Raw genomic sequence first — 15717 nt, 5'->3', positions numbered from 1 at the left:
AGTTACAATACTGGTTTAAGCCATTACTGATTAGCAAACATGGCTCCATACTATTGATGTAGAAAAAATGTTTTAATATACAATACAATTCTAGCTTAGGACACCCTACCACTAATATCAAGAGTTGGGGAATATGTTACACTTCTAACAAAAAAGTGAATGATGTTCGATTTAGCATTCAAAGGAAATTATTACTTTTGTACGAGAAGTATGTCCAATCAATGACCTGTTTGAGCAATAAAAATTAATACTCATGAAGTCTTGTGATTTCAAAGTTTTACCAAAATTTAATTCCAGTTAACAATTGTAGATTTAGTAAACAACGACCTTTCATCTTTGCGGATTAAGTATTAGATCCTTGTAGTATATGAAATTAAAAGTTGTAAATATTTATACAAAGTGTAATAATTTGTTTAATCATTTGGTTTTGAATAATTTAAATAATAATAAGCTACACAGCATAATTTGATGTATGAGGTATGTGTAACACTTTGATTTTTGTAAAAATTGAAAAATAATTAGAACTAGTGAAAGACTAAAGTAAAATGAATGCTGATCAAGTAATTTTATAGTGTGTGTATGTTTAAAATTTAGTGTATGTAATGGATGGAATTAATTATTATACATTTTTATACACATATAAACACAAACAACATCAAACAACACATATTCAAAACATTCAACATTTTTTTTAAGCTACCCGGTATTTGAATTTCTTATCACTTGAGAATGTCACAATATCAACAAATGTAATACTATAATTTCGCCATACTTGAGAAGACAAGATTTTCTCCTATATATCTCATGATTGCACATCATGGCCCCACCTTATTCCCAGGGTCATGATAGAAACAAAGTTGAATTTACTCTAACTGAGGATGTTTCCATATTATTATCACCGATAATAGCTTTGCTGATCTTGAGAATCTTTAAAGGTTTTTCCTTTATCTTCCTATGTGAAATGTTGATCAGTCATTGTGGCCCCGCCCTTTTCTCATGGGTAGTACTTTGAACAAACTTGACTACACTACCTGAGGATGCTTCCACATTAGTTTCATCTTTACTGGTCTAATGGTTTTGGAGAAAAGGATTTTTTAATATCTTTCCTATATATTCCTCTGTAAAACTTTGACCAGCCATTGTGGCCCCGCCCTACCCCTGGGGGTTATGATTTGAACAAACTTGAATCTACCCTACCTGAGGATTCTTCCATATGAGTTTCATCTTTGTTGGTCCAATGGTTCTGGAGAAGAATTTGAAAAAAAATTCTATACATTCCTATGTAACACTTTGATCAGCCACTGTGGCCCCGCCCTACCCCTGGGGGTCATGATTTGAATAAACCTGAATCCACACTACCTGTGGATGCTTCCACATGAGTTCAATAATCTTTCCTGGCCCAGGGGTTCTGGACAAGAAGATTTTTAAAGATTTTTCCTATATATTCCTTTGTAAACCTTTGACCAGCCATTATGGCCCCGCCCTACCCCCTGGTGGTCATGATTTGTATAAACCTGAATCAACACTACCTGAGGATGCTTCCACATGAGTTTCATCTTTCCTGGCTCAGTGGTTCTGGAGAAGAAGATTTTTAAAGGTATTTCCTATATATTCCTATGTAAACCTTTGATTAGCCATTGTGGCCCCGCCCTACCCCTGGGGTCTTAATTTGAAAAAAAAAAAAAACTTGAATCTGCTCTACCTGAGGATGCTTTCACAAAAGTTTCATCTTTCCTGGCCCAGTGGATCTGGAGAAGAAGATTTTTACAGCCCCGTGGGGCTCATGATTTGTATAAACCTGAATCTACACTACCTGAGGTTGCTTCCACGTGAGTTTCATCCTTCCTGCCCCAGTGGTTCTGGAGAAGATTTTTGAAGATTTTACCTATATATTTCGATGTGAAACTTTGATCAGCCATTGTGGCCCCGCCCTACCCCTAGGGGTCATGCTTTGAAGAAACTTGAATTAACATTACCTTAGGATGCTTCCACATGAGTTTCATTTTTCTTGCCCCAGTGGTTCTGGAGAAGATTTTTAAAAGATGCCATTATTTTTTCATTAATTCCTAATTATCTCCCCTTGGAAGAGGGCTTGGCCCTTCATTTAAACAAACTTAATCCCCTTTACCTAAGGATACTTTGTGCCAAGTTTGGTTGAAATAAGCCCAGTGGGTCTTGAGAAGAAGATGAAATTTTGAAAAGTTTACAACGGCTACAACAACGACAACAACAGACAACAGACAAATTTTGATCAGAAAAGCTCACTTGAGCCTTCAGCTGAGGTGAGCTAAACAGGCGTCAACAGATTACAGTGGAAAAAAAGTACTGCAAGCCTGGTTTAAATTTCATTGTAAACAGCTCGTGGGTTTTCAATAGTTTCTTTTTGTGTGCTGAACAAAGACCAATGAAGACACACCCATATAACTACCGTATAAGTAGAATTTTTAGCGAGGATTTAATTTGGCATTGTAAGCGAGGGTGCCGAGCTCGCCAAAATTAAATATAGCTAAAAATTAATTGCGTTTATTTGTAATAGCTTCTTTAATGTGCATTTTAAAATTGCTAAAATAACATCTCGCTAAAAATAAATTACCAGTTTTAAGGACAAATCGCTAAATTTGCGTCTCGCTAAAATTTCCACTTATACGGTATCAAGCGAACCAATCAGATACCGTTGAATTTTTTAGAGATAAAAGAATTCTTCACCAGTCAATATTCTTCGCTTGAAATGGCAGCATTTGACTGGCTGAAGAAGTAGGTTATGTTCTAAGCATGTCATTGTATAGGGCACTTGATGATAGCTGATCCATGGATGAACATAAGGACAGGGTGTTTCTCATCACAGGTGAGTTATACTAAGACAGAAATTAATTTATGAAATATTAGAATACTTCTCATGGCGGAGGTGCATTTATCATAATATTTACGTGCTGCAGGTTCCAGCTCCGGTATTGGGGAAGGCATTGCTGTCCATCTCGCCAAGACCGGGGCAAGGTTGTCCTTGACCGGAAGAAATAAAGTCAATCTAGAGGCGGTTAAGGATAAATGTGTGACGGAGGGTTTATCGCCTGACAAGGTTACTTACTGAATATTCCTAACATTCTCACCAAGGATTTAGGGTAACCTTTTTAATTAATAAAAGTTTGATTTTTCTATTTAGAATGGTAAGCTGAACTTCACTTGTACTTTAAATGTAACATCCACGGCAAAACAACATGAATTCTTTATGTTTTTACGCTTAAGTTTACAAGAAAGAAAGTTTGATTGAAGGTTTTTTAATCTATTCGTAGAATACTTTCGAAAATTCAGATATTTTGTCAATACGAGGGTCATTAAAAAAATTCGTGGACTTTTGTCCTAATTTTTTTTAACGTCATTTAATATCCAAATTTGGTACACAGATTTTAACAACAAATTCAAATAATTTGATTTAAAAATTGGAATATATCTTAATATTTTAAAAAAATATATATATCAAAGATTTAAAACAGCAAAAATGGGATCGCGGAACCATACCTCTAATAATGGGAGCTGTTCAAAACGAAATAATTTTTTAAACATGTTTAAACTAAGTCTTGCCGTATTACGTAAGATTTTATCAGGTTATGCAATATATCACTCCGTTTAAGGTACAACTTTACTCAGATGACTAAAAATTCACTGATAAGAACGAAAAACCACCTATGGCACATTCTACACCTATAATTTTTGTGTTATATTTCAATTTCAAATAACTAGGTCAATGACCTACTTTTCATGCTAGTGGCCCCTAAACATTTCTCGAGAAATACCTCAATTTTTCACTCTATGACCATTTTTTTCTTCACTCACAAAATATCACAAGAAACAAAATTCTTTAAATGATGAAATATTATAGCAATGGAAAGGTGTTGCTTCATAAGAAGAAACGATTAGAGTTTTGGCTATAAACTTGATAATTATTACAGTCCGAATTTCCTCTGTCATACATGTAGTTATATTTTTCCCCATTTTTAATCGAATCTTTAAAAAATCTGACTCATAAGAACTCTAAATCATTTATAGCCTCATATCACCTTTGTTGCCGTTATTCTCATGGTATCAACACTATATGGGGTCAATGATCAAATTATTGAGATATGTTTCATGGAATGGTTTTTGTTCATATTTTCGAATTTCTTTATTTAATAGCATTCGATTATTTGAAATAAAATAAAATTTGCAAAATGATGTCTAAAAATACATGTAACCTTTACATTGTGATTAATATTGCAAGAAATAAAAGATTTTGACAAAAATGAAAAATTTAAAATTTAGTCCGAATTATCTCTGCATTACCTTACACTGACTTTTGTTCCTGGACATTTTCTTCAAATAATAAATATGAAATTTTTAAATTGATATTGAGTTAAAACTTCGTAATTTTATCCATTTAGAGCAATTTTTGATTAAACATAATTTCCTTTCTGTTTTCTGAAACCTGAGTAAACGTCATCCTTAATTAAAAGAGTTCTCTGAATACACATTGACTTGATTAAAAAAGTGGAAAAAACACGACAATGGAGGGCACTTAGTAGCAATAAAATTTTGCATTGCATACGGGAAACTTCTTTACCAAACACCGACAATATTGTTCAAGCTATTTGCACAATAGTTAGCAAACTAGGTTTCAGGTGTTATGGACATTCCCACTTAGCCCAAATTCTGCATTCCCTATTCCCATCTAGCCAATATTCGGATTTTCACACCTGAGTGTTTACCTGTGTAAAGTCTGTTTTAAGCTAATTACCTGTAATATTTACCTGTGGTGTGTAAGTTGAATATCAAAATACAGTACCGACCGTACACAACCTAACAGAAAGCGAACCTGGAGCGGACCCGGGTTCGCTCTTGTAGGTCCGCTTTGGGTTCGCTCGGGGTCCAATAGGGCTGACCCCGAGCGAAACCGGAGCGCACCCACAGCGAACCCGAAGCGGACCTCGAGCGTACCCGAAGCGGACCCAGAGAGCGAACCCCAAATTCAGTAGCAGTCCCAGAGAGTGAACGCGCGCTCGGTATTTCTTCACAGAGCTGTCAATCAGTATAAGCGATTAACCAATCAGCGCGTCAACCAATCAAAATAGCATATTGATCTGTCGATTGGGATAAAAGATCGGACGTGTTGATTTAATTCAATATAAATCCAAACATTGTACATACAAACAAAACGTGTAAAGTTAAAGTGTAAATCTATTATGATAATAAATATATTATATTATTTTTATTTATCTTATTTCTCCTGTTTTTATTTTATATTTTATATATTCATTTTCTTCTTTTTTTTATTAAAGCAATTAATAAATTATATATTTTAATTTTCCACGTAGAATGATACATGAATATTTACGTATTTATTAGGTCTTTCCACAGAATATTAGGTCTTTCCACCTTTCTGTGGAAAGACCTATTGAAATGCTTATGTTTATTAAGGTCTTTCGTCTTCACGGAAGACCTTATAGTGATTCTACTGTTTTTTTATTATTCTTATTTTTTAGACAAATATTGTGCACGAGATATCTGGAGAACTATTCATCGGTTTTCAGGAATGATGCGCTCTTATATGCCATTGTTACATTTGGAAGAATTTTGGAACAAGTTGCTTACGGGACAAACACCACCAAATGTTTTCCCATAGACTTCCATACAAACTTTAGCCCCTCTCACTGATACATATATTGAATTTCGGGCAAATGACCTTTTTGTCGTGAAAGTTCGAGATATTGGAAAACAAAAAATGCCAGAAAAAATATACCGTGCCGTTGCACTTTTACTTTCAATTTCCATTTGTTTACAACTAGGTGTGTGACACCAAATGAAAATGTCTAACCAAAGTGCATCCCTCCCTTCCAATTTTTACCTGTAACTCCTATATACCTCAAAGAAACCCAAGTCTTGATATGAGATTTTTATCAACTTTATTTCACTTGTCAAATACATAACAAGTCTTTTCTCTTATTGACCAATCACGCGCCAGCTAGCATTTTCTCCTCCGCACAACTTTGGGTGTCCAAAATGTCTGCGCCCATGTATTTGTTTATGTAGGGGTTTTTCCTACGGTTCTAAGTTATGGCCATTTTTCTGATTTTAAAATGAAATTTTGTCAGTTCGAGATCTAAAGAACTGCTAAAGATATGAACTGGAGACCTGTTGGAGAGCATAGGGCATGACTTCCAGCTCTGCGGAATGTCCTTTTCGTGTGTCGTCAATACTTCCGGTCGCTACCGGAAGCGAATTTAAAAAATTACAATTTTCAACTTTTTTGTTTTGCGATAAATTTCTTTGATATTTATAGGGTTATAAGTGACTCTTTTCAGAATGCAGAATATGTCATTTGTCTTAGAATCAAAAAAGGCAATCTCGAGATATTCGCATTTAAAAACTTGAAGCGGCGTTCCCGATAGTGTAATGGTTAGCGCGTTGGATTTTCACGCGGGCGACCGGGTTCGATCCCCGTGTGACCAAATTTTTTTATGACTTTTTCAGCTAGATTTTTCGTTTTTATTTCAGAATCGGACGGAAGACCTCTACGTTGCTCGCTACGAGATCGTTTCTAGTTATCATTCTATTTCTCACCTTAGCTTTTGAAACCGTAAGACTTGTAGAAAAAGTTTTTAGTTGTTGATACTGGATATTTAAAGTTATTCCTAAAATCACCCCCTATGTTAGAACTTTGACCCCTTATGCAGTTATTACCCCTTTCACTGTAAAGCTTGTGATCGCTCCACCTCAGAAACCGTAAAAAGTAGAGGTACAAAACCTTCACCAATGTCTTCAACTAAGAGCCTGGCCCACGAAGGGTCAAAATATGCCCTGTAAAATGGTCAAAATTAAACTGAAATTTTGGCCAAAAATTTTTTGCTTAAAAGGTAGTCTAGGTATTGTAGTTTATTAAAGTGGAAAAAATCTTGGAGTTCCATACTTGTATACCTGAGATCTATAGCCCCAAAATCGTAGAAAATCAGGAATTTGCTTGATTTATCACATTTTGGAGCTGAAATAGTCAAATTTTACATAGAGCACAGGCCTGCCCCAAATTTATTTAGGGTTCAGTTTAAAACTAACATCAAAAGTTTTCTATTCATGAAAAAAATTTTGTGGGGCAGAAGTGTGCTCATACCTTAAAAAGAACATTTCCACAAAAATCCGAATTTCCTCAGTTTTTAACCCTTTTGCCCCTTGTAAATTATATGGTTATAGATTTTGTTAGAATATTACACATTTTCACAAAAAGTATCATACTACGATTTTTTAGTTGTTCACTAACACTTTAGTAGGTGTATAGGTCCACTATTTAATTTTTTTTTTGGGGGGGGGGGGCAGTTTACTTTAATTAGTTGATCCCACAGGAGGTAAACAAATATCTTCGGACTTTTCTTTGAAGTCATGCGTGTAAAACGTATGTATCATGTATCAGCAAAAGAAAAGAATACATTAAAAAATACTAAATAAGAGCTACAGAAATTTTTAAAAAACATTAATTTTGAAGTTGTGTACAAATACTGAATGTATTCAAAGTCATATTCGCTATTGACGTATTGTTATTGTTTGGCATTGCTCAGTAAAATGGACAACACGAAATACGCACGTACATGTATAATTATAACACGTAAAATTCTACATCTTCATCCGCAATTAAAACCATGGCTTTTCCTTAAACCATGTTTGTATACATTGATATATCAGCCTTAGCCCTATATCGAACTATAATCAGGAAGATATGGTCTACAGCAGGTGAGAAGTGAAAGTAAAGTTTTCACTAAATACCAGAAACGACATAAAACGTTTTATGAAATAAATATTAAAGACACATTAATTTTATTTCTTTTTTAAATTAATACTCATAGTGATTACATGTAGCTTTTGGGTTAATTCTTCAAGGAAAGCAAATCCTCTTTTTTCAGGCATTATTAGAGCTATGAAGGTCCTAGGAAGAAATATTGGGGGTGGGGGTTGCAGCCACGAACCCAAAAAAAATTCCAGGACTAGCAGGAATAAAGAACGTAAACGTATAATGTTTAGGGGATAAAGCCGCAATTTATCAATATTTATCTATCTTTCAGTGTTAATTGGCAATAGTAAGGCATACAACACCCTAGTTCAGAAAAACTGGTCTTTAAATATATCTTTTACACTTACTTAAAATTACTACTGTATACAGGGTTATTTTCGCCCCGTTTAATTTTCGCCCTTTCACACTTGCAAACCATTTTGCCCCGTTTTGAATTCGCCCAGTTATAATTATATATCTTTTTTAAATTCGCCCAAATACAAAAGGGGCGTAAACACTTATTTAAAATTATGTCAAGTTCAGAGCCCCCTTCCTCCCCTTCGACGGTACAAGGCGGACGACTTGAATACAAAACCGTTTCTTCTTCCTGTTTTTTTTTTTTGGGGGGGGGGGGCACAAGTACTGATTGATTGTTATGTAACACTCTGGTTGAAAAGAAAACTTAGTTTCCTGCACTTGGTCTGATTCCCGTGAGATATTGCATTTGATTTGTTCATCTATTGTTTAGTATTACAAGGAAGGGGGTGTTGATTGGAGATAGGAATATATACTGACACGCAAAAGAAACGCAACAACAGTAATTTACAAATTTTGATTTTTTATCTTATGATTTTCAAAAGCGAACAAAGTAAGGCTTTCATTTTTCAGAACATCAGAGATTTGATAAAAATGTTAAATGTTTTGATCCTTTACTAAGATTTTTCACCCCCCTCCCAGCCATTCAAGTAAAACGTGCATGCCCTAAACAACAATTGCAGCTTAATTTCTACGAAACAATAGGTTCATTAATATGAAATTCAACGAAGGAATTATTCTTCATTTTTAAATGCCCGTTTTTCAGATTTAGTATTTTCTCTAACTTAAGCAGTGTAGTCACCCTTGGGGTACAAGTACTATCCTTAATGCATATGATACGTAAGACCTTGTTGAGGCAAAATGTAGTGAAATTGCGCAGGAATATACAATGGAAATGCATACATAAGCCATTTTCAAGTAGCCTTAGCATTGTGAGAAATAGAGTTTATTTTTTGAAATATTGCTGCATTACTTATGACAAACAGTAAAAAACCTTTAAAACTCCAAAATATTGCTGTTTAGACTGTTTAGCAGACTAAAACTTGACTTCCGGTTATGGTATGGAAATCGTTCAACCGTTAATTTAATTGTTCACCAAACTGAGTATATTCATAATTTTAAGGTACAGAATTCTTTACTTTACATTTATTTCCCCCTAAAATAGGGTGTTGCGTTTCTTTTGCGTGTCAGTATACGTATCTAGCTGCCATGTGAGAAATAAAATGCTATTTCTTTGTACAGTAACTTCTATGATGAAATGCATGTGCATATCTAATTTTCTGTACACTAATTTTCACTGGTTTTATGGTTTTTACTGTTTTATTGTTTTATAATAGAGGTGTCCAAGGCTAGGACAATCCCCACTTTGAGACAAAAATAAAATTTTTCAACTCTTAGTGTAAGAATTCATGTTAAGACCTTTTTCAATAATTGCCTTGTCAGAGTCATCTTTTACATATCTGCCTCTTTTATTTTATTAAATAACTTACTGATTATATAATTTCATTTTTCACTTAGGTTTGTTTTAAGATGTGTGAGAAGAACTCTCACAAGATTCGAACTCTATCCAAAGCTCAAGGCTGGGCATAATACCGAATCCGTTTTTTCTCTTAACCTGAACATGTTAACCACTACGTTACGAGGGCTTTTTGTCATCAATGTATGATAGAGTGCTTTAGGTAAATCGTGTACTGTGTTGTTGAATTAAATATCTTTCCATGTATCGCTTTTTATATTGAATGGTTTCGGACTCCATTTTTTGAAATGTAAAATAGAATTTACATTTACTTTTCAATCTTTTAAAATTTAATGTGGAATGGAGACCTGACCCATTTATATTAAAAAAACAATTTATACCCATGACCATTTTCCGGTAAATATGCGTAACTGCATGTCAACTTTAGAAAATATCAATTAAGTCATGCAATGAAATAGATGAATAAAACGTGTTAAAGATGACATAACTGACAACATAATTTTAGAAAAATAAAACTTTTCCGTGAATTTTGGAAATTGAGAAATATAATGTCTCGGAGCGGAAGATTAAATTGTCCTCACCATTTACGCCCTCTTTCTTTTATAAGGCATTTGCAGATTGAATTAATAGGTATAATTTCAGATTCAGTCATTTTTTTAATAGAAGTTTATGCCTTTGTCTTCCAAGAAGATGTATGAACATGCTTAACTTTGGTTTCATCATGCTTCTTTTCCAAATATATACCTAGTCTTGAAAATGGTTTAGCCCCCCACTTTCCACAGGCACGTCGCAGTATTGTTAAAAAATGAGGAAAGGGGTCGTGTTTGAAAAAAAAAGGCACTGAAGTTCGAACTCCCCCCCCCCTCTCCCCCCTACGGAATAGGACTTTCGTCTTTGGGAAACTGACTTTTTCCTTTTTTTTTTTTGCTTGTCAGGTTTTTTTTAAAGGTATTATACCCCCCAACCCCCTTTAATTTGCTTCCGACACCAATATGTCTTTATAAATAAAGGCCTCTTAATACAAAGAGAGGCGTATAGGAAAAGTAAAACTTTCGGCTTATTACAAGTTAATGATTTTTCTAGCTCATCATACTCAAAGGTGTGTTGTAATCTTAGTGAAGCCTTTATCATAACAGTCCACAATAATGAATTTGTGGTGTATAGTAAAATTAATGTCCGGTAATGTCTGGCAACTTTTAGTGATATTGTAATTTTTTTTACATTAATTTTGTTAATTTTTGAACAGCGTAACTTGGGACATCACCCATTATGACGACTATCAAGTCCCAGATTCTTTTATGCGAATATTCAGAGGGTTTAATGTTGGGGAAAATGATGGCTTAATGGTTATTAACAATATTGTATCTGTTGATGATGGTGTTTCTTGTGGTAGAAAAGGATTAAGAGTTTATTTTCTTAACAATATAGCGAATGTTTCGGCAAAACTGCTTACAAGAATATCTTTTTGCAATCAAAATTCCGTGCAAATTGAATTCAACCAGAGTTGCAAAATTACTTTAAACAAATGAATACTGATTGTTATGAATGGGGTGCAAGCGCACTCTCATAGATGACTTATTTGGAAATAAATCCCGTTATCTTATTTTATATTTGTCCGTAACAGAGTAGGGCGGGTTCAATATTATTTTGCCTAGTTTTGATACGTATATTTTTATTAAGATGCTGCTCATGGCTAAAAAGGTTAAACACTGGCAAATTCCTGCATTAAATGAAAGTTAGAGGAAGCCACCCACCTCTAACGGAATAGAACTATTTGAGGAGGTGTAGTCACAGGGGCCAGTGATTACTAGTATATTTACTTTTTATGTATTAACTATATAAATATATATTTATAGTGAAGAGGTGAAATCAAACATAGTATTACCGACCCCTGTGGACGCAGTTTATCAGGAGGATCGTTGCTGCATGTTAATTTTTTGTGGAGATTTTCTCCTCCACCCCCAACCCAAACTTATACATTCAAAAACATTGCTATTGGGCCTTGCATTGTTAGAATCGCACAAAATATAACAGGCAACGTACTTCTCTATTAAACTGATAATGTCATACCTGGTAGTCAGTTATCCATTATCAAGTCATTTCTTTTTTTACAAATAATTTTTATTGTCCTATATGACGTTACGTCACGTTATACCAATTATGACGTTCCGTTCACAATTTTCTAGTAAAACAATGCCATACTGCAAACTCTCTTAAAGAAAAAGTAAAATAGATATCCAAAAAAGGAAAACAGTTCCATAAAGCTTGAAGTCTATTCTATCTATTATCAAAATTTCATTAATTTTTTAGATGAGGCATTTTTGGACCATTCGTGGGCTTAACTCTTTAAGAGACTTTTTAACCTATTCATTGCTAAAGTTTTCTTTGACCCCTTCAATGAGTTACTGCCCCCGAAAGTTTATAAATTTTATGAAAAAAAATAAAAATTTTCAAAACGAGAAGTCGTAGATACATGGGACCAACTGCATAAGAATAATTGACCTTTGACCTTCAAATTCATTTCAAGGTCAAAGGTCAAGGTCATTCCAAATATAAGATAGTTTCTTTTAATGGCTCTTATGTCCTTAAACATATACTGTCTATATTCTGTCTTTGATATGTACCCTTAAAACTCTTTCGGAGATTTCATTTTTGTCCCCTCAGATTGTACCTTTCAAAAGTTATTGACCATTGTGCTAAAAACTTTGTTATCGCCACCCCCTCCGAAACTGTAGACCGTAGAGACACCAAACCTTCACTAATGTCTTAAGGGTTTTTAGGCCTAACTTCATTGTATAAGTGCGAAAGAATTTGATGACCTCTTATATGGGTTATTGCCCTTTAACTTCTTTGTACTTAATATAAACCTTATAACTTGAAAAATATAAGTCGTAGAAGCATGGGGTCAATTGCATTGTGACCCTTGACCTTAAACATGTTTCAAGGTCAAAGGTCAAGGTCATTCCATTTTTTATTTTCCTTTTTTTCTATGCTTTAAGACAATTTTGGTTTCTTTTTTATGGAATTTAATTTCAAGGAGTCAGATATAAAACAAATTTGAAATTCAAAGAAGGTGGAAAGACCTTTCATTGTTCTGTGAACAATAAGTTTCCTAGTTTTATTTTTTTTTTTTTTCATTCTAATTAAAATCATACTCGATCGTAAAAAAGATATGATTTTTTTTAAGATGTCCTAGAAAATATTTATTTCGAACTTTTATTGTGTGACTACTATGAATGAAATCTAAATATTATATCACTGTACAAAAGGTTAATGTAATTTATAGATGCGATGTCATAATTCACGTGTCTGGCAAAGATTTAAACTACGATTTTCAAAACTTTAGGAATAACAAAATAATATAATCTTAAAGTAGATAACGCATGACTTTAAGAGACATTTTGTTTAGATGCTAACTTCAGTATCACTTGCACGCCATTCAATACATTTAAATTAATTCAACACCTTTTTCTTCCTCTCCTGTTTTTGTTTTCACGTTATAACTTAAGAAAAATAAATGCCTAATAAACTGCTGTCAAATACATGTAACTTTGAATTTCTCGGGATCAAAATTCCGAGATCGGAGAAATCAAGGAAATCAATTATACATGTAAATCTAAGTCGTGTGTACAATTGAATTTTTGAAAATTTACATGTATCAATGTTCTCCAAAATGTCACTGCTTACATGTACAGTGTACGATCAACGCATAAACAACAATGATCGATCCACAATTCCATTACTGTATCGGAATATACAAGGGGCGGGGTCCGCTTCACGCATCAGTGCGTAAAGCAGTCCCAGAAAGCAAACGCCGGGTTCGCTCTAGCGGACCCAGAGCTGACCCCGAGCGAACGCAGAGCGAACCCAGAGCGCACCCAAAGCGCACCCAGAGCGGTCCCAAAATTTCTGAAAGCGAACCTGAAGCGGACCCCGAGCGAACCCGGGAAGCGAACCTGGGGTCCGCTTTAGGTTCGCTCTGGTGTTAGGTTGTGTCCGTTCGGTAGTGTGCATATCATAAATATTTGTTTTATCAATATTAATTTATCAGATTCTACATAATATTACATAATGTTGAAAAAAAAACCATCCCTTAACAGAGAGATAAATATTATTGACAGTTCATAATAATTATTGCATGTATTTGAATTCTTACTTGTCTAATAATTTACAATAAAGAGATAGGTAGATTGAAAAAAAAATAGATTAACTTAATATTTGAACTAATTAGGAATTACATATAGTAGAAAAATTATATCGATGATTAAAATAAAGAGGTTGTGATTGTGCTTGTATACGTATGTGCATATTTACTTATTGGAAAATTTTTTACGCATGCCTTAAATTAGAATTACCTATGATTTGTTAAACGTCTGATAAGAATTAGCTTATATTACAAACAAAAAAGTTATAAGGATAGAAGACACATATTTTCTTCAGGTAACATTTTGTAAAATTTTTATAATACATGTATTATCGCAGTTATAACAGTTTTGTACTGGTAATAAATAAAGTGTCCATGCAAAACTGATATTAAATTCTTGATGAGAAGGATATGGAAATAACGAACAGTATTCAATCTCAAACTCCATAAACAATAAAAAACAAGAGCAAAGCAAACACAGACCTCCGAAACATCAGAGGTTGGATCAGGTGCCATGGAGGAGTGAGCATCCCCTGCTGACCGGTCACACCCGCAGTGTGCTCATTGTCATGATCATGAATTAACGGGAGAATCCGTCGTCAATTCAGTGTATAAATAATGGACTAAAAATAAGTATGAAAAACGTCAGTCAGCATTTGACTCAATGATAAATTGTATTTCCTGACAAAGTCATTGTATCAACCATAGAACTTTCGAAATGATGACTTTAAACGAGACTGCTGATATTCTTGTTTCATCAACTTGTTTGTCAATAATTTAATTCGTTTTAGAAATTGTTCATACGTAGAGTATGCTCTTGCGTATCGAATCAACTGAGATATATACACTCTATATGCAGGCGATGAAGGTATATTGCTGCATAAGTAAGGGAGGTTGACGATAGAAAAGTTATAGTCGTCACGTTTATCATCTAATTTGGTTCTTAGGTTACCATTAACGTCTTTTTCAAGAAACATATCGAAGCATGAAACTGATGTATCAGACTCTGTGTGATTTCTTTTATCTCAAAATCACCAGGATATATCCTTTCGACGTAGGAATGGAAATTACCAGTGTTAATTGACAATACGTCGTCGATATATATGACGGTCGAGTTGAAAGCCACAGCAAGTGTTTTCTTCTTTTCACGCATAAGATTTTGCATAAATTTCTGCTTCATATGAATAAAAAATAGGTCTGCTAATAATGGGGCGCAATTGGTTCCCATGGGAATTCCAATAGATTATTGGAAGACCTGGTATCCAAAATCCAAATAGATATTATCAATTAGAAACTCAAGCATCTTCTTGATATCAACTTCAGAGTACTTGTGTGTGCAATCAGAATATTTTTAACAAAATAATTTTGCAAATGACCAATGACCAGGTACACATGTAAGTAAATCTCCGAGTTTCATTTTTTTTAAGAAAGCAGCTGTCAATGATATCCTGGATTTTAATTTATCGTGGGGAATGGTTGTGTATAAAGTTGAAAAGTCGTAAGTTTTTAAGCTGCTGATTTTGGTAAAACCTTGTGACTTCAAATTGTCCAAATGTTCTTTTGAATTTTTTAGTATCCACATCTGATTAACACCACTTCTTGAATGTGTGGTTGCACAAAATTAAAGTATAGTTTATAAACAAGGATTTTTCAGAAAAATGTTCATGTAAATTAATTTATGAAAAAAAAATTGTCAATAATCTTTAAACTTTTGGCATGTATTTTATACATCAAAGAAGAATTCGTTGCTTAAAGCATTTACATGTATATTTTTAAAAAATGAATGATAAAATAGCTAATTGTCTAAATATATCTTGCCTTAACATATTTTTCAAACAAAACAGAACAGTCTTATGCAGGCATATTGGTATTTATTTATTTGTATTAATTCTTTTTTTTTTTAAATGAACACTTAAAAGATGCACATTAAAACATATCAACTAAAAGACTAAGACAAAAAAAACACAGATCATTCACCATTTACAAATTAAAAAA

The 15717-nt window shown here is 33.7% G+C and overlaps 1 protein-coding gene across 1 annotated transcript in view; it reads left to right on the top strand.

The window, feature by feature from the left end:
• The first annotated feature begins 2759 nt into the window (after positions 1-2759).
• The window catches only part of LOC134257067 (3-oxoacyl-[acyl-carrier-protein] reductase FabG-like), a 41458-nt gene continuing 28500 nt past the window's right edge, over positions 2760-15717 (top strand). Inside the window, exons 1-2 of the mRNA XM_062739714.1 lie at positions 2760-2845; positions 2937-3076. Of these exons, the coding sequence (XP_062595698.1) occupies positions 2809-2845; positions 2937-3076 (177 nt within the window). The 5' untranslated portion in view covers positions 2760-2808. The remainder of the gene's footprint in view (positions 2846-2936; positions 3077-15717) is intronic.

The sequence above is a fragment of the Saccostrea cucullata genome, unplaced genomic scaffold (genome assembly GCF_032062105.1).
Source record: "Saccostrea cucullata isolate Sc308-1 unplaced genomic scaffold, CSIRO_AGI_Scuc_v1 ctg2418, whole genome shotgun sequence".
NCBI classification, from domain to species: Eukaryota; Metazoa; Mollusca; class Bivalvia; order Ostreida; family Ostreidae; genus Saccostrea; species Saccostrea cuccullata.
The sequence above is the reverse complement of the archived record's forward strand: the minus strand, read 5'-3'. Positions and strand labels throughout refer to the sequence as shown.